The 25,890-nt window shown below is 56.3% G+C and overlaps 1 protein-coding gene across 4 annotated transcripts in view; it reads left to right on the top strand.

Moving 5' to 3' along the window:
- The window catches only part of ARHGAP23 (Rho GTPase activating protein 23), a 78,151-nt gene that overhangs the window by 6,905 nt on the left and 45,356 nt on the right, over positions 1 to 25,890 (top strand). For 2 of the 4 annotated variants that reach the window (XM_059148059.1, XM_059148061.1), the window contains exon 1: positions 1,018 to 1,143. The exons of 1 other annotated variant lie outside the window; for it this stretch is intronic. In XM_059148059.1, the coding sequence (XP_059004042.1) occupies positions 1,081 to 1,143 (63 nt within the window). In that variant the 5' untranslated portion in view covers positions 1,018 to 1,080. Of the gene's footprint in view, positions 1 to 1,017; positions 1,144 to 21,923; positions 22,378 to 25,890 lie in introns of those variants that run through there. One more of the 4 variants, XM_059148062.1, reaches the window with a different exon arrangement.

Here is a 25,890-nt window from a genome sequence, read left to right as displayed (position 1 = left end):
AAATACAGGAAGTAAGGATGTCAGTTAGACAGCAGAGGGACTTTTCAGCAGAAATGAGGGACTGAGGGACCAATTCTTCCTGGTACATCAGGAAATGGCCTGGAGGGGTCCTGCTTAGGGGCAAGGAAATAAAGAACTGGCTCACAACCTCAGGGGCTCTTGGGGCCTACCTTGGAATGAAACCCCAAAGGAAGGTTGTGGGGAGCTTGTGACTGGAAGGCCTGGCGCCATCTCTGCCCTCACTGTTGTCCACGGCAGAGCAGATCTATGGGCTGGTCCAGAAGCCTGAATCCCAGGCAGGCTGGCTGGCTGGGTGTCTGAAGGGCTGGGGGACCCACCAGCCTCTTTCTTCCAGTCTCCATTTCTCTGCCTTCTTGGGGTCCTGGACAGAGACTCTTGCCTGGGAAGAAGGCCCTAGACAGAGGGGTTAGAGCCCCTGAAGCTCCCACCTGCCCCTACCCTTGTCTGTCCTTGTCTCCAGGAGTCTCTGGATAGAAGGCTCCCTAAGCCTTTTTTCCGTCTATCCCTCTCTTCAATCCTGGGTCACTATCTTCGTCTCTGACTTTCTTCTCCTGCACTCTGCACTGTCTCTATCTTGTCTCGGCCTCTGTGATGCTCTCTGTGTCTCTCGGCCGTTGTTTCTGACCACTTCTGTCTGATTGTGTTTCTCTCTGCTTCCCTTTCCTTTCCTTCTTCCATCCCTCTCTCTCCCTGTGCTAGCTCTGGGTTGGGTGCCCTTGTCCTCTTTCCTCCCCCAGCCAGGATCACCATCCATTTGGGCCTGTTCCCAGGAGGCCAGCCCAAATTGTCTCCCTGAGACCACCTCTCTTCCCCAGGCTGCTCTGTCTTCTAGCTCCGCCGCCGGCGCAAAGCCCCGCCTGAGCCCCCTTTATCTGTCAGCTGCTCGGGGGAGAGGCGGCGGGTGCGCCCCGTCGGGAGCGCAGGGGGCGGAGCAAAGGGGCTGGCCCCCGGGGGGGGGGACACTCCGCGCTCGGCCCCGCCCCCTCCGGCCCCGCCCCTCCCGGGTCCCGGCCCGCGCCCCCAGCAGTGCCCCGGCCGCAGAGCCGCCGCTGCCGCCCGATGAATGGAGTCGCCTTCTGCCTGGTCGGGATCCCGCCCCGCCCGGAGCCCGGGCCCCCTCAGGTGAGGTCGCTGAGCCAGGGGAGGGGGGCGGATCCAGGCGCTGCCGGGGAGCTGGCGCCTCAGGGCCGGGGTCGCGGCGCCCCCGCTCGGCGGGCACCGCCTGGGGCGCACGCCGCGGGCACCGCGGGCACGGCTGCAGGGAACCTGGGCTGGTGGCGGGCCGGAGGAGGGGGCCGGAGCGAGAAGTGCCCCGGGTAGGGGGGCGGGAAGGGGAAAGGCAGGCAGAGGATCGGGACGCATACGGGGCTGCCAGGGCAGAGGGCACCGACCAGGGCGGCGGTGCCAGGCCCCCCGCGGCCGGGCAGCGGGGCCGGGAGGCCCGCGCCTTTTGTCCGGGTTTTTCAGGCGGGGCGTCTGCCGCCGTTTCCTCTGCCCGAGTTTTCGTTTTCCGTTGGCGAGGCCCCGGCACAGCTGGAGGGAGAGGGAGTGGGGGAGGGGGTTCCCGGAGCGGGATGTCCTTGGCCACTGCGGCCGGACACCCCCCTCCCCGCGCCACACTCGCCCCCTGCCGGGCCTGACCGCACAATGAGCTTCAGGGAGCGGGTCTGTCGCTCCACTGGCTCCTGGGAGAAGACAAACGGGCCCCGGGACCCCATGGTCCCGAAGGCTCAGCTGCGTTCCCCTCCGCCCCCTCGGACTGGCTGTGGGTGGGTCTGGGTGCGGGGTGCCAGGGGCATTACTCAGCGCTGGGCTGCTTTGCTTGGGTTCTTTCATCTGCCAGCTGTTGAAGCTGGGGAGGGGCCAGTAAGGACCTCGGGGCCCCTTTGGAGCCAGCCCCCTACCTCCAAGCCTGGTTGACCGGTGCTGGAGTACCCCAACACTGCACCACCCTCCTTCCAAGTTCAAGGGTTGGACGCTGTCTGGCCAGTCCTTTCCCAGGTTGGAAAAGAAGTTGCCTCAGGGTCCAGGTTGCCGTCAAGGTCTGGGCTGAGGCCTCTTCCTCTCCTAACAAGGCTGGAGGACTTAGTGATGCTCTTCCTCAGCTGCCTCCCCCTCTTCCTCCACCCCATGCTGGAGCTGGGGTCTGGTGCTCTGCAAACTCTTTGAGACTGGTGTGTTTCTCAGAAGCTGGACATATGCTCAGTTCTCCCTCAGCCTGGAGCATTCTCTCTTCCCAGACTCTCCCTGCGCCTTTCAGCCAAAGTGTTTCCTAATTACAAACTTGAAATTCAGGATGGACAGGGGGTGGGGGTGGAGGTCATTAAGCCTGAGTCCCATGGATTCACAACCACCCCCAACCACACATACTTCATCACCACCCTCACCTTGTCCACCCCCACCCCAGGCCCAGCTCGGGGCGGATGGGGTTTGATTCCATGGGGTTCAACCCCCTCTGCCAGGTCAACAGCCTTATTCCCAAAAGTGTCTGCTCTTGCTGAGATGTGCTCATTGGCCTGCGATTTGAATCTCCATTACATAACCAGTCATTTCGCCTCCAAACACAACTCAAAGGCCCCTAGCCCCAGCCTCATCCACTTGCTCCCAAGGTGGTTGGGTCCACCCTTACGTGGCTGGGAACTCCTGTTCCAGCATCTGAGGCCTTGCCTTCCCCTTGGGAATGGTAAGAGCAATAAATCTCTTTTACCTTCAGTGCTGGATTTCAGGACCTCAAAAGCCCTGTGGGTGGGCAGGGTGGGTATTTGGGTCTGAGACCACACAGAAATATTGCCAGGGATGGAACCTGGGTACCCTGATGAGATCTGGGCATAAGGCGAAGCTTTGGGGAAGAGGGTGCTGTTAGGAAGGTGGCTTTGGGACACCATGGGCAGTGGGGTAGGCTTTCAAGGATCCCAGTCCAGGCAGAGAAGGACTGGACCCAGGGAGCAGGCCTTGTGCTGGGCTGCCTGCATGGGGACCTCTCTGCCCCCTCATCAGACTTGCCCTGAGTCCGTGGAGAAGGGATGCAGGAGGCCCCTCTGGTTGCCCAGCGGTGCAGCGGTTTGCTGGGGATGGGAGTGGGATGAGGGATGGTGCTGGTTGCAGAACAGGGCAGGAGTGGGCAGGCGCACGTGTCCTTCATCCTTCATTGCAGGGAATACTTAGAGGGGCTGCCTGGTATGTAAGGTTGAAAGAGACTACAAAGCAGGAGAATGGACTAAGTGATAGGAGGAGGGACTGTAGTTACCAGTAGGGAGAGGCTTTCGAGCGGCAGCCTCCCAGCCTGGCCGGGAACATTCCACAAGGAAGTTTCTTCCAGGATAGTAGGGTAGGTAGATCCCCGTGACACTGGATTCCAAGCAGAGGAATCTGGAGAGATTCATAAGGGATGCAAATATATTCAAATAGACATATACCTTAGTGCCTGGAAAAAAAAAAAACATGTGTCTTTAAGGAGGTGGGAATTGCTTTACTAATACACCTGATAGTTAAGATGTAGGTAGTAATGACTCTGGGCCAGGATTTATAAAAAATTACTTCCTTTAATCCTCACATCACCTCTGTGATGTACTGTTACTGTCCCCATTTAACAGTTGAGACCACCAAGGCATGGAGAGCTAATAGCTTGGCTTAAATCATATCACTAACAAGTGGCAGAATCTAGGAGGGAATGTGGCACTCTGGTTGGAGACTCCATGCTATTATCCTGCCATACTGTTTTTTGAGCTTTCCCTGGTCCCACTGTCACTCCTGCCTTGATCAGGGTCCATCTCGCAGCTACAGCTCAAGAGCAAGGTGAATCTCTTGCTGGTTTGGAGCCTGGTTGCTTGTCTGGAGCCTGGCTGCTTGTAGTCACGCTGGGGCTGGGCAGAGGACTGGAGACCTCAGGCGGCCATCCAGTGTTGGTGGAACCAGCTCATAGACTCCCCCAGCATGCCCACCCCACCCCACCCCAGGCCAACCCATAGCCCTTGGACTGTGGCTCAGTTCATTGGTGTTTCCCTCCCAAAGGGGCATCAGCCCTGCTCTGTTGGCTGCAGGGGTTCAAAGGTGAGATATTGGCTTGGTCAGGGATTTGGACAAAGCCCGGTTTTAATGATCCTGCTCTCCCTCCCTCCCCAGAGACAGCCATGAATAGGGCCTGTGGGAGCTGGCTCTGCCTTTCCCCAGAACCCCCACCCCCTTCAAACAACCCGCCTTTAGATCCAGGCCCCCCTATTTCATGCGATGTGCCAGCTCTTCAGCTGGGCTGTGCCAGCCAGTACCAGGAGAGCATCTCTTCCCCCCTGCTTCAGTGGGACAGCAGGCTGATATGCCCTAAGGACCACACTTAGGGCGAGTTGGAAGCTTGGTGAGAGTGGGATTGTGACCTGTCAGAATGCGTCAGGACTGGAGGGGTCATCATGTTGAACTCCTTCATGCTCTAATGGGGAAACTGAGGCCAGGCAGTACCTAAGGTTAGGTGGCCCAGGAATGGAGGACATGAACCCGGGTGTCCTGATTTCCAGGCTCCCAGGTCTTGCTTTTCTCCACACTATTCTGTCCATGGCGCACCCTGCCCCCTGCCACCACCACCACCCCTCCCTCCACCCGGTGCTGGGTTCTGGGACTGGGCCTTGGGACAGAGGGGAGGAGCAGGGAGGAGAGGACAATGTGCCCCGTTCTTCTCTGTGTCCCCAGCGGCCAGCACAGCGCCTGGCACAGGGCGGTTCTCCATAAATGTTTGTGGAGGCTGGGGAGCAGCCCTGCCCCTGGCCTCCCAGGGTGCCCGGCTCTCCCCCTGGCATTGTGACAGTTGGTCTGCACATTAGTCCCCTCTAACATCTTGGAGTTATTTGAGGATAAGGAAAGTAATAAAAGGAGCTACTTCCATAGTGCTTCCCACGAGGTAGGAAGCTACCGTATCACGGTCCCATTTCATTGATGAAGAAACTGACACAAAGAGATTCTGTGGCTTCCTAAGGTCACACAGCTAGTTGTAAGTGGCAGAGCTGAGGGGTGGACTGGGCCCTTCACCTCATTCCCAGCAGCCCCAAGGGTGTGGTGTTTGTCTTGGTGTCCACAAGGCCAGCCATGCAGCCGGTACTCAGAGAACGTTTGTTGACTGACTGGTTGACAGAATATGGAGAAACCACAGATTCCTGTAATCTAACTCTTTGGAAGTAGCTGGAGTTGGAGTCTTGGGAAGGAAGCCTAGAGGCACGACATTTTGTTATCTGTTGCGGGAGTGCCTGATCTAAACCCAGACAGGAAAGGAAAGCTCACACCCTCCTTGTTCCCCCGGAATTTTAAGGACATGGTGCTGAGCAATGGGCACATGGGAAAAGACTACAGGCAGGATTAATGAGTCTCGTTACTTTTTCATCTCTCTGGCCCTGAGATCTTCAGCCCAATGCATCACCCTGGATTAGTGAAAGAATCTGCCAGCTTCAGTTGGAGGTTCAAGACAGAGCTTGTCATGGTTCAAGGTTCTGGTTCAGGGCAGTGTCTGATTCAAGGCAGAGCTTGTCATGGCCACCCAGGCACCTTTCCTCCATGGGATGTTGTGGAATTTCTGGCCACCTCCAGTCCTAAGCCTTAGGCCCAGGGTCATCTCCTCCACCCTCCTCCAACCCATGTGCCCCTGGGCAGGGGACCTGTTTCCCTCTGACTACCCCTCTGCTCCCCACTTGCTGGTCTGAAATCACATCAGTTACCCGCCATGGCTAGGCCACACGTCATCTGCAGACAAAGACTGGCAGGGAGCTCTCTAAGGAAAAAGAAGACTCAGTGTGGAGGAGTCCTTCTAATACACAGGCAGCCGTGACGGGTGAGAGGCCTGGGCCTGGCGTGGCCTGTCGGCACGTTGGGGGGCAGGTTGGTTGGGCCCTTGCCTCGAGCCTGTTGCAGTCCACATTTCAGCTCCACGCCTTTCTCACTGTGTGATGTGGCCCTCCTGACCAAGTTCTTTGTTTTTAGCCTCTGTTTTCTTACCCCTGAAATAATCTTACCCCTGAAATAATCTCACTGGGAGGATGAAACAAGGTGATAGAGGAAAAGTGGCCGACACCTGGTAATCTCCACTGTTAGTAGCAACAATTGTCAAACAGATGAGAGTCAATGGATGGAAATGAGAATGACCTTCTTAGGGCACAACAAGGAGACGTCAGAGCCAATGAGCTGCTCCTGGAGATAATGAGGCTCCCATCAGTGGAGGTGAGCAGGCACAAGCTGCGCTAGAAAGAATTCAGGCATTGGGTGAAGTGTTGAAAGAGAAACTTTAAGCGCCCTGCTTTGGGATCAGTACCCTATGGTAGGAAGTTAGGGGAGCAGGTGAGAGCTGGTTCTTGTTGCAGGGTACTGGGGAGTGGGGGGGCAGGGCCCCAGCCTCCTGGGAACATGAGAGGTAGACTGCTGTGACTAGGGGACGCTGGGAGGCTCCTCTAAGGAGAGGGAGTCCAGGGAGGCTGCCTGGAGGAGGTGTGGAAGGGTAGCTGTGGTTCTGAAGGATGGGAGAAGAAGAAGGCCATTGCAGGCCTGGGCACGCTTGGTGTTTGAGGGGCAGGGAAGCCCCTAGGCTACCAGTCCTGAAGTCAGCTCCAAAGCTCCTGGCTACCCAATGGGGTATGGTGGTGGCAGAGGGGGACCTGCTGGCTCCCTGTCCTCCCACGCCTCAGCCTCTTCTTGAGGAGCCAGGCCTGCTCCCAGTGGCAAAGAGCTGTGGCTTGTAAAGAGCGGAACTGGGGAAAGAAAGACTTCTTATGTCCAGTGCCTTTGGGGGCGTCTGGGGGTCGAGGGAACAGTGGGGCTTTTGTGCCCAGCCTCCGGGAATCTGGCCGAGGAGGAGCTGTCCCTGGATCTGGCTGGGCCCTCAGCAGGCAGGTCCTCTTTGAAGTGACCCTTTCAAAGCTCAGCCTGAATCCCTGGGAGGGGAGACCGCTCAGGGCGGGGCTTAGGGATGACCAAGACCGGCAAGCCAAGCATGGAAAGACCCAGTGCCAGCCTCTTTGCGAAGGCAGGCTGGTAGGAGGGGTGTGGGCTGGAGAAATGTGGCCAGGCTGCGGCGGGGCGGGGGCATGTGGGAGCCATGTAGGAGGACAGCACTCCAGGGGTCTTGGCCCCCGAGTGTGGGTTAATATAGGGAAGGACAGAGTTCACCTTGGCCTTGTGCCTGGTTTCTATCAGTCCCCAGATTGATTACTGTCTGATTCTGGGCTCCTAAGTCCACAGCTGTGTCTTCCTTTTTAACTTCCTCAGGGAGCATGAGAACACCCCTTGGAAAGAATCTGTTGCCAGCACGGGACTTAGAGCCCCTGGGAGGAGGGACAGGGGCAGTCTGGCCTATTGGAGATTTTCCTGCTCCTGAGAACCCCCCGAAAGGCTGGAGTGGAGACCCCCACCTTCTACCACAGTTTCCTTCATTCTCAATGTGGAGGAAACTCTGTATTGTTCTCTAAGAGAAAGGGAGGGAGGGAGAGCGAAGCCAGCCAGAGAGGGGGCATCTTGGAAAATTTCAACTGGAGGGATCTTAAAGGCCCCCCTCCCCCACCAACCTGGCCACCTGGCCCCCGCCTCCACATTTGACTCATGGCAGAGCTGAGGCTTAGAGAAAGGCCAAGGCCAAAGTGAGGAGGCAGAGGGGGAGGGACAGTCTGAAGTGGGAGGAAGATGGAGGATGAAAGCCAGGTGGGGACAGGGCTCAGGCAGCTGAGTTGTATGTGATCCCAGGGTAGTGGAGAAGTTCCCAGAGTCTCTTCAGCTCGACTCTGCTATGATTCCATGAAAGGAGGCTGTTGGTGAAATTTTGGGGGCTGAGCAGTGGACAGTGGCACAAGACAGCCCAAGGTGAGAGCCCTACCCCACCCTGAGGCTCTTTTCTCGTTCATGGCCCCACGCCCTGACCTCTGGGCATCATGGCACTCTCTATACTCGAGAAGATTCTTCTAAATCTCCCTTTCCTCTTCTGAGGGTGTGGCCCCTGGTTCCTCCCCAAGAGAGGGGGAGGAGGGAGCTGAGCACCCCAGGCCCTGATGGGGGGCTGTGGGCGGTTCTGGTACTCTCCTGTATCTTGCACTGGCATCTGCAGAGCTGAGCCTTCATTAACTCTAATGAATCCTTGGCACCATGCCCTCCCTCTGGCCTGAAGTTTCTGGTAGGAGTGAGGGGACAGCTGGATTGAACCTAGAGCCCAGGAGGTGGAGGGGTGTCTGCAAGAGGGAAGTGGGAGGCAGGAAATGGGGGCCAAGCAGCAAGGCTGAGACTGCTGTGGGGAAGAAAAAACAGCCCCCCTTTCTTCCCCACTGGGACCTTTTCCTCCCAGATGCTTAGGTCCCCACCGTGCTGGCTGAAGGGTTAGCTTCGAGACTGGGTGTGGCCTGGGACAGTGAAGATATTCCCAGGCTTGGCCTATACATAGAGTGTCTCTCCGCTCCCTAATGTCATGGGGGTGGGGGCAGGAGAAGGACCTGACTCCAGGAATTGGAAAATCAGACAGCGGCCAGATCTTAATGCAAACTGATCTTCTTTCATCTGGTGGCTATTTCCTATGTAGGGTCAGCGTTCACAGCTCTCTCTGTGGGTCTTGGGATCCAGATGAGTATATGACACAGCCCCTGCCCTTCATTGGTTCATTGTCTGCTTTTCCTGCCACCCAAAAGTTTCACGAAGATCTCATAACCACGTTATGTTTGTTTCTATACTGTCTGCAAGTCCAGAACATTCTTTGCTGCCCCTCGCCCAAATTATTAACATAAACGTGGCCTAGCCTAACTGGGGAGTCAGACAGAAGCAGGTACAAGGGAATGGCTTCACTGCGACATCATCTGAGTGTGAATGTGGTCATAAAGCTAGGAAGAAGGGTTTCATGGTGCAAAGAGTGTTGGAGGGTAGAATTCCCACAGGGGTTTGTAAAAAACCAGTTGGTGATAAGATTAATCGCCTTTCTCTCATCTCCTGTTTCCAAACCTATCGTTAGGTGGAAGATTCTTTTAGGAAATTCCTTCTGATCGTTTTCAAGGGCCATCGTGTGGAGGTTGTATATTTACAGAGCCTAGAGCTGAGACTCGGAGAGGGGTAGACAACTTCACCAAAGGTCACCTAGCATCTGCATTTAAATCTACGTCTTTCTGAATCCTAAGCCCGGCTTGCGGCTTGAGATCTCTGCTACATTCCTCCACAAGAAAAAGCCTGGAGGATACCCATCCCACTCTGGGAAGGTGGTCCCTTCCCCTGGCCCCCTCCTGAGCCTTGAAATCCAAGGAGGTGTTGATAGATATGGGCAAACCCCGCTGCCTCTTCTAAAGATGCTCCAGCTCTGAGGGAAGAAGGCTCCACTGAGGCTTGCCAAGGCTTGATAGGATGTCTTGGGGGGTGCGGGTTGTGGAGGAGAGAGAGTGGCATTCCAGACAGAAAGATCCAGCATGAGTAAAGGCAAGGTGTGAAATAGCCTGGCCTCTTTTGGCATCAATGAGTGCAAGATCGAGAGTAGAGTTGAGATTGTCAAGGCCAAGGAATGGCAAATCCTACCCCTCCCTGCCACCATCATGGCAGACCCCTCATGCCATACGAAGGAGCTTGACTTGCTGCCATAAATACTTTGGAGTCGTGGAAGGGTGTCAGGCAGTGGAGGCAGCAGACCAAGTGAGAGATGATGAGGGCTGAAACTGAAGGTAGGGGGAGAGGACAGGGTAGGAGTAGGACTTATCACCCTCTTCCCCTTTCTAGAAACTTGACATACCATCTCTTCCCCTTCTCTGATAAACCCTTCCCTGCCGTCTCTATTTTTTAAACTCCTATTCATCCCTCATTGCCCAATTCAGATATTCTCCTTTGTAAGCCCCCAACCCTAACCCCATTTCCTCAAATATATGGGAACTTCCTCCTCTGGGCAGTGGATCTTAAGCTTCACGAGGGTGTTGCTCCCTGCTTTATCTGCAGCTTCTAGACCAGGACTTGCTGATTGGATGTGCTGACTGATGAGCAAACATTCCCGTAGCACTTAGTATGCATTGTGAGAACAACAACATAATAATAGGAATATTGGTGACAACTAACATTAATTTTTTTAAAGATTTTATTTGTTTATTAGAGAGAGAGAGCATGAGCAGGAGGAGGGAGAGGGAGAAGCAGACTCCTCACTGAGCAGGGAGCCCAACTCAGGGCTCCATCCCATGATGCCAGGATTATGACCTGAGCTGAAGGCAGGTACTTAACCTACTGAGCCACCCAGGGGTCCCACAACTAACATTTATCGAACATTTTGGTGCCAGACACTGCTGTGCCAAGCATATTGCATACACTATCTCTCTAATTTTGCACAACCCCATAGGAATAGATTATTTCTGTTTTATAACTGTAGAAATCTCAGGTTAGTAACTAGTCCAAGGACACACAGCTAAGAGGTGGACAAGTTGGGGGTTCAAACCCAGATTCCTGGGGCTCCTGGGCGGTTCAGTGGGTTGAGCCACTGCCTTCGGCTCAGGTCATGATCTCAGTGTCCTGGGATCCAGCCCCACATCAGGTTCTCTGCTCAGCGGAGAGCCTGCTTCCCCCCACTTCCACTCTGCCTGCCTCTCTGCCTACTTGTGATCTCTGTCAAATAAATAAATTTTTTAAAATATTAAAAAAAATCCAACCCAGATTCCTCTGAATCCTATTTAGGAGTGCTTATTTATTTATTTTTAAAGATTTTATTTATTTATTTGAGAGAGAGAGAGCACAGAGGGGGAGTGAGAGGGAGACACCAATTCCCTGCTGAGCAGAGAGCCCATAGAGGGCTCGATCCCAGGACCCTGAGACCACAACCCGAGCAGAAGGCAGACACCCAACCGCCTGAGCCACCCAGGTGCCCCTGTTTAGGAAGGTTTAGACACTATGCTTTATAACCTTTTTGTTGCATGCCTGTCTCTTCATAAAATCAGGATTGTTTCATTAATTTGAAACAATCCTTTGTGGACTACTGAGCTCAGATTTGTTCAGCAATTCAGATGTGTCAAGCACTCAACAAGTCCTCTCAGGGGCCCCATTGACAACTGAGACGGCAGAGGCTTGGAGAGGGAAACCACTTGACTGGGGTCACAGAGCTGGGAGCTGATCTGAGTTCTCTTTGACTCCTCACCCTCGGTGACACCTACTCAGTAGTCCCAGAATGGGACTGGGGGCTGAGCTCTGAGGTTGGCTGACTCCTTTGGGGACACAGAAGGGGCAGGGCTAGGCCAGGGACCTAGTCTCCTACCCCGAGGCCAGTGTGCTCCCTCATTGATGAGCAGAGGGAGTGCCGAGGCAGGCCTGAGGGCCTCGTAATTTCCCAAGTGCCAGCCATCTGTCAGACAGGTGAGCTCCAACGGGGCGGAACTGGCCTGGCGCTGGGGTGGGAGGGCCGGTGTCTTACGGCGGCAGAGCCTTACGGGGCCTTGACGGAAGAAGGTGAGAGGCCTCCACTGGGGTCAGGGCATCAGTGGGATATCAGCCATGGGGTGACCCTAAAGACCTCCAGCCGCCGGGGTGGGAGCAGTTGTGAGCCGGGGCCGGGCTTCGGCGCTGGTTCCCAGACCTGCCGAGACCAGCCAATCGGATAAGCGTGCTGCGCTCTGTTTGCATTGCTATTTGCATGACCACGCCCCTTCGCCCCGGCAGCTGGGCTTCGACTCCCCTGCGCGCCTCCCAGGCCCCGGCAGTGTTTCTGGCCCCTGATGCACGGCTGGCGTGGGCGGACTGGGGCTGGGGCTGGGGGCTGCGGGGCGGGCTGGGCGGACCTGGGCTGCCAGCCTGGCCGCACTATTCATAGCTCCGGCTGGCGTAGTTCGCATACTTGGCGTTTCTTACGTCTGGCTGGCCTGAGGCTGCTGCCTCTCCGCGCTCCTCCCTCCCTGCTCCCCTGTCCTTACCTTCTCACCCCCTCCTTTCCCGGCCTCTTCCCCCGCTCCTGCCCCTTCGACCTCTCTGCCAGTCTTCAGAAATCTAGAGGTGGCCCAGCCCACAGGAGGAAACTGAGGCCCAGAGAGTGGGCGTGTCTTTCGACCTGGCCTCCAGGGAGAAACTGGTAGTAATGAGGCGTGTAATGAGGTGGCTAAGAGCCTGGGCTCTGCCCGCAGACGGACCTGGGCTTGAGTCAGAGCTGCCACCCCGCGGGACCCTGGCAAGTTCTTGAGCTTGTGGTCGGGGGAAGTTTTTCAGAAACAGTCAAGCTGAGATCTGGAGAAGGGATCTTGGGTTAAGAGAAGATAGGGGTGGGGGAGAGGGATCTGTGGATGTGGAGGGTCAGCCCTGCCTGGGTGGACAAGGGCCTGGCCAGCTGGGCTTGGGGGACAGAGGACACCGAAAGAGGATTGGAGCAGCTTCCCTCTTTTCCCCACCTCTTACTCCCTTATTTTAGTACCCCCACTTTCAGGATCCCATTCCCACTGAGGAAGGTGTGGGGTACAAAAAGATGGCCAGAGATCTGAAGCAGCCTCTGCCCTACATAGTTTCCCCCTGGAGACAGTGTTCTGGCCAATGTGGACTCTCTCTAAAGAGAGGCTCATTTATTCCTTCGCATTCAGAAACATTGCCACACACAGTCATAAATATATACACACTAACTCAAGAGTGATACAGGAATCTGACCCAGTCTGGGGTCCAGGGGAGGTGTCTCTGGGGAAATGACTTTTTTGCTGAGAACTACAGGGTGGATAGGAATTAATTAGGGTGTGGTTTGGTGAGGCAGGGAGGGAGCTGGGCAAGAGAGAACAGCATTCCAGAAAGAGCATGTGCAAAGGGCCTGAGGCTGGAACCTAAAGGCATTGGAAGTAGACCAGGGTAGCAGAATATGGGGGCGGGGGTGTAGTGTACATGCAACCTGGAGGCCCGTCCCACAGGGCCTGGTGGTCACAACTTTAAAACAATGAGTCTGGACCAGAGGAATGGTGGCAGCTTGGAAGAGAGTGGTGAACATGGTTAACTGCTGAAGGAGTCATTTGGGAAGCAGGGTCCTCTGATGGGTGGGATGTGGGGCTTTCTAGGCCGTAAAACCTCCAATTTGTTGATTCCCAGAATGCTTTCCCAGTAACTTTGTCAGGCCGGTATCCCTGAAGAAGTAAGAAAGGCTGAGGGACCTAGAGGCAGAAAAGGGCTAGGACCAGTACCAGTGGCAAGTGTGATGTACTCTCCATAGCTGCCTTCATGCTGGGATAGTGATCTCTCTCTCACTAACCCCATGTCTCCCATCGCTCAGTGCCCTGGCTCCAATCATTCCCTACCTAGTACCAGATAGGACGGGGGCTCTGAGGGGTTGGGGTGGCAAGTTGGTGTGTGTCACACTTGTCCCAAGAGGCTGCTCTGCTGTTCAATGAGGGAAGGCATGCATAGAGTGCCTGGCATATAGTAAGGGTTCGATCTTAATTTCTGCTGTGACATTTACCATGTCCCAGACTCAGGGCCAGGCAAGCAGCGGAGGGGTAGGATCTGGGGTTGGGGGACCAAAGCGATGCCATCTTCTTCTGACTGCAGAGTCCAACCCCAAAACCATCATGGCTGCCTCGCAGACAGGAGCCAAGCAAGGTGGTTTGTCCCTGCAGAGCTACCATCCCCTGCACCCTTCCAGCTGCCTCTGAGGCAGCCTGGGCTGGATTAGGGAGAGGTTCAGCTCAAAGGCTGGGTGAAGGGATGACCTGGACGGGTTAGGCAGGGCCTGGGGTGAGGGGGTGGGTGGTTTCAGGGGTGGGGCTGAGAGCCTCTCCCTGCCAGGGAGCCCCAAGTACCCTGGGGGAGACTTTCGGAATTTGCCGAGACCTGCCCTGGGAGGGGATGTGGTCTCAGCTTGAGTAGGACGAGCTCTCCCCTGAAAGAAACCAGTGGGTGCACCTGTTGTCTCTGCCCAGGTGCTCAGAAAACGGGAAAAGTTTCCGGAGAGGATTGTGTGGGGCCACAGGGAGAGTCAGTCCCAGAGCTCTCCTCCAGTGTGGTCCAGTGTGGAGGAGCAGAACGGATAGCATTTCGGAGCAGAGTCTTTGCAAGTATTCTTCTGCCTTCAGGAATGACTGCCTGCCCTGAATATGACCTAGTCTGCAAAGGGGCTCTGGCCTCTCTCCAGTACCCCTTGACCAAAGGAAACCCTCCTTAAGGTCTCGCAGTCACTCCGTCCTTCTGCAGGGAACCCTGCTCTTCTGTGCGAGATGGGGAGGGGTGATCCTGGGGCGTGGTAGCGGGCTGAGGGGCTTGGAGAAGGCAGTGGGGAGGGGTGGGTGGAGGGATGAAGGCACCCCGCCCACTCGGAGCTGTGAAGGAAGATAAGCATGCCGGACCTGGGCCAGCAGGGGGCTCTGCTGCACATGGGACCCGCCTGCATCTCGGACAAGAACGCGCACCCTTCAGTGGGTAGGGATGTTTTTCTTGGAGTGTTTGCATGAGAAAGCATTTGAGAATAGGGACTTGCCTCGGCGTTACGCCCTTGCGCACACGTGTTTGTGTGTGTGTGTGTGTGTGTGTGTGTGTGTGTGTTACAGGTGCTGTGTAAGTTGGGAACAGACGTGTGTGCTGAGGTGGGGAGGCCTCAAGGGGCGGGAACCCCACAGTCCGGCGGCTTTTGCTAGGGAAACTCTTCCAAGGTTGTGACGCCTTAGGATGATGTGACATCCCGAGAGTTGGGGTATCCATGGGTCCATCCATGCCAAGGACTTACTGGGTGCAAGGGTCAGACTCCCCTGGCACCCTGAGAGCTCCTATTCAGGCTACTAGGGCCCCAAAGGTGACAATAGGGACTCGGAGAAGGCATAACGGAGAGGGGTGGGAGAGCAAGGTTGTCCAGACAGGAGGTTGTCCAGCTATCCTGGGCAAACTCTGTGGGCAGGGCCTGCTCTTAGGCCCCCGGGGGAGACTTGTTCATTTGTCCCACCTTCTTTCAACAACGTCCTTCAGATGGGAGTTTCAATAGGACTTCATCCTTTCTGTGGTAAAACACATGTACTATGCAATTGACCATTTCCAGTGGACAGTTCAGGGGCATGAAGCACATTCCTGTTGCACAACCCTCCCCCTCACTGCCATCCATCTCTCGGACTTTGCCATCTTCCGAAACCGAAGCTCTGTGCCCATTAAACAGTCCCTGACTTCCCCCTTTCCTTTGGCAGCCACCGTTCTGTCTTCTGCCTCCTGGCATCCAGGTAGCTCGTCTAAGCAGAATCATGTAACATCTGTCCTTCTGTTCCCACCTTATTTCACTAAGCGTAACGTCTTCCAGGTTCATCCATGTTGTGATTTCCTTCCTTTTTAAGACCAAATAAATTGTCTCGTATGGATTTACCGCGTCCTGTTTACCCGTTCACGCACCAGTGGGTGTTTGGATTGTTTCCACCTTTTGGCTGTTGCAAATCTTGCCGCCACGGATGTGGGTGTACGCATACTGCTTTGAGTCCCCGTTGCCACTCCTTTAGGAGACATAGCCAGAATTGCTACGTCTATGGTAATTCTGTGTAATTTTAGGAGGACCAAGCCATACTGTTTTTCCACAGCAATGGCACCATTTTGCATTCCACCAGCAAAGCATATGCAGGTTCCAATTTCTCCACATCCTCCCCAGGAACAACTAATTTTTGAGAGCCTGCGGTGTACGAAGCATTCTAGTAGTACAAATCCACTTCTGAAAAGTTGTCCTTAGGAAGCTCTCAGGCTAATAAGAGAGACATGGGACATACCCTTGAGCAGCCTCCAATCTGAGGGGAAAGACCCAGGCTGTGACCTCTGGGAGACCCTGGACAGATATGGGATGAAAACACAAAACATAACAATGAAACCCTGTCTGTTCTCAGGGAGCTCCCAGTCTGATGGAGGAGGCGTAGGTTCTTCCCTCTGGGGAGTCCCACGTGGGCCCAGACACCAGAATGGATACATGGAGGGTGAGCACTGAGACAGTCAAGGGCTGCTGAGTGGAATAAATCAGGGGGTGGAGAGGGCTTGCGGTGGGCCCTGTCCCACTCCAGCCTGTGGTTGCCCGGGCAATGGCCCTCCTGTTTACTTTGTGGCTGGTTCCAGACTCACCCTTTTCTGCAAGTGCTCATTTCCCACCAGAAGGAAAGATGCTCTTTAGTCTCCCCTCTCTCTGCTGTCCCTGAGGAGGGGACTGGCTCTCCTGCTGGGTGGAGGCTCTGCCAGCCTGGCACCTTGGCTGTGTCCCTTGCCTGCCGGGGTCTCACGTTGCCTCCTTCCCCACTCCCAAAGGGCCAAAGTTCTGCTATGGCATTGGGGCCTTCTGCTGATGCCTCCCTGCCTGGGGGGTGCTGGGGCATGTGGGAGCCTGTAAGGGGCTGGCAGTGGGAGGGGGAGATGAAGCCCAGGTGAAGGGGTTCACCCGGGTCTGTGCAGACCTCCCTGAGTGTCTGCCCATGTTGCTGGGCCCGTGCGTACACTTGGTTGGGTTGTCAGCCTGTCTGACTGTGAGTGTGGCTGGATGGGAGAGAGTGTGAATATCCAAAAGACAATCAAAACAGTTTGCATTGCCTTGGAGGGCATTATGCTAAGTGAAGCAAGTTAAACAGAGAGAGACACATATTGTCTGGTCTCACTTATATGTGGAGTCTAAAAACAAAAACAACAACAAAAACTGAGCTCAAAGATACAGAGAACAGATGTTGGTTACTAGAGGCAGGGGCTTGGGGTGGGCAAAATGGGTGAAGGGTGTCCAAAGGTACAAATTTGGGGTGCCAGGGTGGCTCAGTCAGTTAAGTGTCTGCCTTCGGCTCAGGTCATGATCCCAGGGTCCTTGGGATCGAGCCCCACATCGGGCTCTCTGCTCAGCAGGGAGCCTGCTTCCTCCTCTCTCTCTCTGCCTGCCTCTCTGTCTACTTGTGATCTCTGTCTGTCAAATAAATAAATAAAAATCTTAATAAATAAATTGTTATTTAATAAAAAGTACAAACTTCCAGTTATAAATAAGTCACAGGGATATAATATAGGGCATGATGATTCTAGTTAATAATGCGGAATTGCATATTTGAAAGTTGCTAAGAGAGTAAGATCTTAAAAGTTCTTAACCAACTGATTCACCCAGGCGCCCCAAGATCTTAAAAGTTCTTATCACAAGAAAGAAACTTTTATTACTATGTGCGGTGATAGGTGTTAAGTAGACTTAATGTGGTGATCATTTCACAATATATACAAATAGTGAATCATTAGTTTGCACCCCTGAAACTAATATGTGTCTCAATTATACCTCAATAAAGAGAAAAAAAAAACCAGCCCAAACCAGCTTGCATTTCTTGAACGCCTACTATGTGCTTAGGACCTGTGCTAAGGACTTTCTTTAAATTACTTTGTTTTCCCAACAACCTATGAGGTTGGCAAGGAGTGTCATTCCCATTTTACGGGTGAGGATCAGAGGCTCAAAGAAGTGAAATAACTTGCCCAAGGTCTCATAGCCAGGGAGCGGTAGAGATCCAACTCAGACCTGGAGGTCAAGGACTCCAGAAGTCTCCAGAGCCCGTATGCTGGCCCGTGAGCCTCTGGAATAACTGGGGATTCTGCTTGCTGAGGTCGTGTCCATCTCTCCTTGAGATGGCAGTGGGACTCCTGGGAGGGCAAGTGCTTCCTTCTCCCTTTCCTCCTCCAGCCTTCCTCAGCTCTGGCCCAGTTTGAGGGTAGGAGAGGAGCGTATAGCAAATACCCCAACTCAGGGCAAGCCTGGCTCTGGATGGGGAGAGCATGAGGTCTGGAGAGACCCTTTGGACCACCCTCTGCTCCCTAGGCTGGACCGAGGGAGGTCCCCAGGCCCCCAGTGACGCAGGGTTATGGCACACCGAGCTTGCTGAAGACGCAGGCTTGCTGGGCCGGCTCATCAGCTTGGCCTGTTAAGGCATGCCAGGACTGCTTACAAGCAGTGCTGGGAACCAGGCCTCTGAATGGGGCAAAGGGGTGGAGGAGGACGGGGAGGGGGGGGAGGCCACTCTTGAGCAGGGAGACTGGGGCAGGGGTCAGAGGCCCAGGCGTGGGCTGGGCTGGCATGCCTTGGGTATCACATTGCCGGCATGCCTGGGATGGACGGGGACTGGCGGTGGATTTGCTCTGTCTGTGTATGAGATCGTGGGGTGGTTATAGAGGTGAATATATGGGACCTGTCAGAGAGTCATAAATGGGGGAGATTCTCTCCAGGTAGGGGCACTGTTTGTCATGTTTTGGGGATCTACATCTGAGAGGAGGCACTAATTAGGCAAGAAAGAAAAAGAGAAAGAAAAGTAGGCAAAGTGACCCTGAGCTCCTCTCTCTCACTTCCTGAACCACAGGCCTTTAGTGCTATGCTTCTCTCTCTTTTCTTTTCTTTTCTTTTTCTTTTCCTTTTTTTTTTTTTTAACACCCAATGTGAAGCCTAACAAATCTACAACCTACGACCTTGAGATCAAGACCCGAGCTGAGATCAAGAGTCAGACACCTAACCAACTGAACCACACAGGCGCCCCTGTTTCTCCTCTTCTTACATGCCTTGACCCTTGGGCCCCAGAATGCTCTCCTCTTTCCCAGTTCCTGCTTGTCAGGCTGGCCCTACAGTCTTCTTCTGTAGCCCAGGCCACCCTCTTCTTGATGGTCTAACCCAGAAGGCCCCTGACCTTGCCCTCAAGCAAACCGCCCCCTCATAGAGAGATGCAGCTCTGACACAGGGACTCCCTTGGTATGTGGGGGTCTCCCTTGGTGGGGATGATGACAACGGGCTCAGGCCCGGATTGGAACTTGGGGGCTCCTAAAGGTTTCAGGGGCTGGGATGCTAGTAGAACTATGAGCACCCTGAAATCAAGGTGTGTACTTATTCTCCAAGGTGTCCCAGCCCTTGGCCAGGCTCTTGGCCCACAGCAGGCGCTCAAGACATGGTTGTCGAATGGATAAACAAGAGGGGGAATAGAAAGAGATCTGAGTTAGTCTGGGATCGGGGTTCAGCTTAGTAAAAGTGACATCTTGAGTCAGGCACTTGCCCTCTTCGAGCCTCAGTTTCTGCATCTGACGAATGGTGGAACACAATCTCTGAATAGCCAACTTAGGGTAAAGGCTGCATGAAATCCAGTGAAAGTGCCTTCAAACAGTAAAGAATGATGATCTCATTTTGGAGAGAAGACTGGACGCCCTCCCCTTGGAGGCGCAGCCCCCCGAGAGCTCTATCCCAGGGACCCTCAGCAAGATGAAGTTGAATGGATTTTGCAAGCTGGTCAAACTAGAGGATGATGGGAGGGACTGCTCAGCGGGGTAATTCCTGATTTGGGGGGAGGAAGCTGGGGAGGGTGCAGGGGAGGAGGACTCACACCAGGCAGGAAGGCTTGGAATAGAATCTCAGCACCGCCTGGTATTTCCCAGCCCTGGGCCCCATCCCCCCCCCCTCTGGGACCCACCCCACATTCCTTTCCCAGAGGAAATGGGGGAGGGGGCTGAGAGGCTCCCCAGACCTGTAGAATCATCTATTCAAACTCTGTACAACCTTCCAGGCCCTACTGTGTGCTCTCCCTTCATGACACCCCTGCGGAGGCAGCTTGGCAGAGGGGGCAGGGTGGGGAAAGGGCACGTTTGGGTTGGAAGAGACGGGGACCCCCTTGCTGCCCAGCCAGGTTAGAGGGCAGGAAGTGGACATCATATATGGTTTATCATCTCCTAGGTCTCTGAACACAGGAACCCCGTGCTGCTTCTCTGCCTCGCCTCTCCCTGTAGCCCTCAGAAACCTCAGCAGTTTCGAGGGAAGTGGATTCCTGATAGACCCACAGCAGCACCTGTTGGCCATGAGAGGCTCCGTGGGGCATGACGGGGGAGAGTAACCCCATTTCCTCAGAATCAGAGACTGGGCTTGCGGCAAGAAGAGAGGAAGTCAGGCAGCTGGAAGGACCTACTGGCTGCTTACTGGGAGAGCAGGCCGGACTCTGAAGGAGGACATCCCTGAGGCTCTTGCTCTCTGTTGGGGCCACAGTGTGTGACAGGGCTAAGGACGGCGTGTGGAGGGGCTCCCAGCTGGTCTCTGAAGGCCTGACCTTGGTGGGGGAGCAGACAGGGAGGCACAGGACTGACAAGGGCAGGAGTGACCCTGACCCAGTATCCTTGGTTTTCCAGTGATGGGGGGGGGGTGGGGGAGGCTGCTAATGGAGATGCCAGGTCAATGCTCCCCCTGACTGCGGTTCTTTCCCACTCTGCCCCTAAGCTCTCCTGACTCAGCGCCCGTGGCAGCCTTGCTCTTCCCGTCCGGCTTCCGCCAGGGTGGGGGTGGGGGTCCAGCTCCTGCACAGGGGGCCCAGCAAGCGGCAAACAGGAAACAGGAGAACAAAACCCGCTCCCTGGCCCCCACTTGCCTGCCTCACCCTCACCCTTCCTCCTCCCTTCCTCCTCCCTCCCTCGCTCCTGCCCAGCCCAGTAGTCCTCTAGTTTGCCTCCCTAGGTCTGGGGCTGGCCACATTCCTCTCCTGCCCCTCCATCTCCCTCCCCTACCGCCTCCCACCCCAACCACCGTGATCCACCACCGTGGCTGTCCAGCAGAGGACACAGGTGTTGGGGTGGGGACAGGCAGGGGGAGGTACCCCTTCTGCAGGGCCCTCCCTTTGGTGGTTGCCACTCAAGGGCCCAGCCCTATGGCTCTTCCTCCCAATACTCCTAGATAAGGGAGCAGGGTTGGGCTGGAGGTGCTCCCCTACCGCCACTGCCCTTCCCTGGCTGCCGGCTAGAATTTAGGTGTAAGATCCAAAGTTGGAGTGAGGGGCCCTGGGCTTGGAGTTCCTCGCGTGCCATAACAAGCTAAGCGCTCTTGGGCCTCCATCGCTTTCCCGAAATATGGGGTCATAGCCCGGGGCCTGGGCCACAGTGAGTGGCTATGGTAAAAAGCACCCTGGGAACCATCCAATAAGGCAGCCATGGTGGCGAATATGCACCTACTAGCCAAGGCCTCTGCTGGCCCCACCCGGGAAGGGGCCTGGGGAGAGAGAGCCAGGAAGGGGAGGCAAGCAGGGTCTGCCATCAACATGGGCTTCCTGTCTGACTCACAAGCTGGGGTGGGGGGTTGGCGAGCTCGGCGCCCATTGTCAGCCTGGCCGTGGCCCCTCTGGGTGGAACTAATGGGCAGGGGGTCCTGGGGAAGAGGGTTGCTCGCAATCCCCTACCAGCAGTGGTGGGGACCCCACCCGCAGCTTTAGGGGCTATCCTAAGTCTGGTGTGGGGTGTTAGGAGAGTCGGTCTGCTCTCAGTGCTGGGCAGTGTGTGTGTGTGTGTGTGTGTGTGTGTGTGTGTGTGTGTGAACGGTGGGGTACAGCACCTATGCATGGAATGTGTGTCTCTGGGATATGTGTGCATGTTATCTAGCTGCCTTCCTGGGGGTCTCCTGGGGTGTGTGGCTAGTGTGTGGGTGGGTAGGGGGAGCGGGGAGGCGTCTGGCGTGCTTTTAGAAACACAGTGGGTATGTTTGCAAATGTGTGTGTAGGGGGTGTGGGGGGCATATTTGCATGGGAGGGTGTCCAAAGCATGTATGGAAAGGTGTCCCCCCACAACACATATGTTAGGGGAACAGTGCGTTTATGTGGGGTCTGTAGATGGAGGGAGAGTGAGTGTGAGTATGTGTGTGGATGGGAGAGTAGCGGCTGTATAGGTGTGTGTGTGTGGGGGGGGTCTGTACAGGGTGGGTAGGTGTGCTTGTACATGTGTGCCCAAGTGAAGGTGTTTCTTGGGCACGTGAAGTTGGATGCACGGGTGTCCTGTCGAGTACAACTCTGCGTAGGTGTGGGCCTGGGCACCGTGTGAGCTTCTGTCGTGCGGGAGGGTGAGGGTGTGTGTGTACGTGTGTGCCCGTGGCTGGGGTGTGCGGCTGCGCGGGGGCGCTGTGTAGTGCCTCCCGCGAGTGTGTGGGTGTGTGTGAGTGTGTGGCATCGGGGCGGCCGCGCACAGGGGCCGCCCCGGAGGGGGAGGCGTCTGCCGGGCGCGACTCGCCGGCGTGTCCGGGCTCAGGCGCCTTCTGCGGCCGGGGAGGCGCGGGAGGCGAGGAGCTGTGCAGCCGTCCTGCCGCCGTCCGCGCGGGCCGTCCATCCCCTCGGGGCCCCTGGGTCCCGGACCCGCGGCTCCGGGGGGCGGGTGGGGACCCCCGGGGCCCGCCTGCCACCCGGGGTGCCGAGGACGCCGCCGGCTGGGCGCCGTGGAGCCTTCAGGGTCCCCTGCGCTGCGCGCCCCGCTCCGGAAGCCCGGCCCGCGGCGCCGTGTGGCCGGGGCGGCGTCCGGGCCCTGGGGCCACCGCCGGCTGCCGCGCTCGTGGGCAGCGCCGTGTGGCGCGTGGAGCGGGCGGGGGCCCGGGGCTGGCGCTGGGAGCGAGCCGTCGGCGTGGACTGCAGCGCCCCGGAGCCGCGCTGTCTCTGGCTGCCCTGCCTCACCCACAGCGATCTCCGCGCACAGGGGCCGCGCAGTGCCAGGGTGAGCGCCACGGGGCTGCGGGACGAGGGGGGCGGAGAGCTGGACTGGGGCCTCGTCCGGGTGGGTGGGGGGTGCAGTCGGGCCACCAGCTCCTTGGGCTCTTTGAGCTGAGTGCGACCTGCATTCTGGGGCGGAGGCCCCGGAGTGGGGAGGGAGTGAGGAGCTGGAGAGATGTGGGCTAGGGTGGCAGGTTGTGGCTGGGAACTTCTCTGGGGTTGCTGGATGTGGACCTCCCAGTCTGGGGGGCAGCCTCCAGTGGCTCAAGCCTCTGGGTTTACATGCAGTGAAAGTATGGAAGGGACCAGGGTTGTTGGAAGAGATGCTGGGGCACAGAGTCCTGAGGAGTTTGCTGGGCAGGAATCCTGAGTCAGGCAGGCAAGGGTGTTAGTAAATAGAGTGGAGGGCATCGTTTGGCCATCTCCCTGTTAGGGCAAGTGGGCACAGGGCACAGGAGGGCTTCCTAGTGGGCAGAGGAGTAATGAGTGATCTCAGGGAGAGGACTGACAGGCATGGAGATAGGGGGTGGGGACAGTGTATCTGCTGTCCGGGATCGACCAGGCTGGTAGGGCGTGAGTCACAGTGGGCATCGTGCCCAGCATGAAGGCTGTGCTCCCGCAATGACCTCTTTATGCTACTAGCGGGGAGGAGCAGGACTCCTGGGTTCTGGTTCCTGGTGTTGCTAACCTACCACGTGTTCTCTGTCTCACTTGTGGCCCTGGGGCCATCTTCCCTCTTCCCACCATCAGCTGGCATTTCTGGATGTCTCTATCTGGACCAGGAGAGTGGTAACCAGTGATGTCCCCGTGTCCCCCCGAGTCTCTCTCTCTCCACGTCCCCTTGTCTCTGTGCCTCCCCCAGAGAGACAGAAGAAGGGATGTGTGTGAGCTGAACCCCTTCCCCATCTAGTTGCCTTTCTATTCCCAATGCTGACTCCTTCTCTGTTCCTGTGTCTACCCCCTCACTCCCTGTCAAGACAAGAGCCAGACCCCGTGTTGTCCCAGGTCAGAGGGGAGGAGAGGAAATGTGTGCATCATAGCGTGAAGGATTGAGGTTAAATCCAAGGAAGAACTTCCCACAGGGGCACCGCCAGATCTAGCTGTTGATGGGGGTTGTGTGCTCTTCAGGCAGGGGTGTAGTGCCTTAGACGGCAGGGGGCGGGGGGATTCCCACATGGACATTCTCAGGGTGGACGGGATGGGGGAAGGGAGACTGGGAGGAAGGAAAAGAGGAAAGGGAGAGGCAGAGACAAGGGAGGGGGTGCCCGTGGGGCTTGGGCCAAGAAGGGACCTGAGAGGAGAAGGCCTGCCCCCTGCCCTGGGTTACAGCTAGGCCCCCAGAGAGGGGCACCCCAAGGCTGCTGGCTGCTCAGGGCAGGATGTGTGCTGGAGGAGGGGTGGGGGGCGTGTGGGGACCTGTCCCAGCCACTTCTCGTCACTGGGGCAGCTGGTGGCTTAAACCATAATCCAGGACACCGGCAAAACAATGGGCCCTGCAAAGAGCCTCATCTCTGAGCCTGGGGGGAGAGGTGTGCAGGGGAGGCAGCTAACACTGGGGAGGAGCAGGGGCTTCGGTAGGAGCAGGCAGGGAAGATCCCCAGACCCTCTTCTCTCCCCCATCAGTTCCTTGCCACATCAGCAGAGATAGAAAATCCTGGGGATTTCTGACCTAAGCAGAATTCCCAGAGAATTTTCTCTTCTGGACTCTTCAGACAGCCCCATGGGGGGTGTGGGGCTCCGTGGAACTTGCGGGGGGCTCTAGCTACAGGTGGAAGGAGCCAAGGGTCCATCTCTAGGCCTCCTGCCCCATGCCGGAATCCATGGAATGCCATGGCTGCCCGGACTGGGGAGCACCACCGGGACTGGGGAGTTCTATTGCTTGGACCTCTCAGGGGAATGAGGGCTCACAACCTCATCTGACGAGCTTTCTAAATGGATATGATTGGAATGATTGCCCTGGCCTGGAGCCTCGCTCAGGCCCCTGTACCTTCCACCTGGCCATGTTTGCTGGGACTACATGAAGCAAGCCTCCCCCCTCTGTCATGTTTTTCTTTCATCGTCTGAGACCTGACAATCCACCCGCTCTCCCAAGTCTGTGTAACTGCGGTCCCACTTTCCACCCCGCACAGAAGTCCCTAGTGAGGGCGCCTGAGTGGCTCAGTCGGTTAAGCGTCTGCCTTCCGCTCTGGTTGTGATCCCAGAGTCTTGGGATCGAGCCCCACATGGAGAGAGAGAGCCTGGTTCTCTGTCTCCCATTCCCCATTCTCATACTCTCTCTCTCAAACGAACAAACTCTGAAAGAAAAAAAGAAAGAAGGAAAGAAAGGAAGGAAGGAAAAAAGAAATCCCTAGCAAAAGGGCTGGGCCCAGGTCTGTTTTCCACCAGAAGTGTGAACAGGCCGGGGCAGGGATACATGAACGAGTGTCTTAGTATCCGTTCATTGGAGTGGCAAATTTGAACTTTCTCTAGCTGTTAGACTGGGGTGGGGGGTAGAGAAAGGGACTTACTGGGGGGCGGGGGAGGGGAGTTCTCACCCACTAAGCCCACTGACTTTTTCCCTCTCCTCCCAGTTGCCTTTGTTCCCCGGAGGACTCCTACCTGGTGCTGGTGCTGGGAGGAGTTGGGGGTTGAGGACTGTTGAGGGTGGGGGTAAAGGGTTTCTTGCCCTCTGAGGTTTGGATGAGGGCCCTCAGATAGGTTAGGATGCCTGCAGTTGGGGGTTAAAAGCCCCAAGGGAGGCATCCTGGCTTTTCACCGTCTTCTCCAACTTGCCGTCCACCGCCCTGGTCACGCGTCTGTCTGACACCTTCCTGTCACCCACCTTCCCTCTCTGCGTCTGAGCAGGGAATCTGAAGAGAGAGCCCTCTCTCAGGGAGTGTCTGTGTTGTTGTCCCTCCTGCTCCAGAAGCAGACCTGTGTGCCTGGTCTTCAGACACCCTCTGCCAGGTCATCTTGGGGAATCCCAAGGATTGCATCTGGTCAGCCAGAGGGCAGTGGAGGGCCTCCCCAACCCCCCCCCCCCATCCGGTTCCCCTCTTGGATCCCCACGAATAGCCAGGCCTCTGGCTGGGCTCCAGAGCCTCAGGAAGTCCCTTTGGTTGTCTGGGGTCTGGGCTGCTCCCTTGTAGCTCTAGTCCCCCACCTGCTGTCGCTGCTGCTCCTGAAGGATGCATGTTTGCGCTCCCGTCTGTCGGCACGTGCGTGTCTGTGTGTCTGCAGCATATGCCCGGGGCCTGTGTTTGTATGTATGTGCTGTGCAAGACCCTGATTGTGTGCGACTGGGTGTGCACATGTCTATCTAATGTAAGCGTGTGTGTGTGTTTGCTCTTCTGTGTGTCCGTCCTTGTGCACCTTTGCACAAGAGTGTGCTTTTCTGGGTGTGTGCTGTTCTCACTGCAGGGGTGCATGCTGACGTGTGTGTGTGTGTGTGTGTGTGTGTGTGTCTGTGTGTGTCTGTGTGTGAGTGATGGTGCAGCAGGCAGCAGTGAGCGTGGACGGCAGCAGGCACTTCCCCAGC

The sequence above is a fragment of the Mustela lutreola genome, chromosome 15, assembly GCF_030435805.1.
Source record: "Mustela lutreola isolate mMusLut2 chromosome 15, mMusLut2.pri, whole genome shotgun sequence".
NCBI lineage: Eukaryota > Metazoa > Chordata > Mammalia > Carnivora > Mustelidae > Mustela > Mustela lutreola.
The sequence above is the reverse complement of the archived record's forward strand: the minus strand, read 5'-3'. Positions and strand labels throughout refer to the sequence as shown.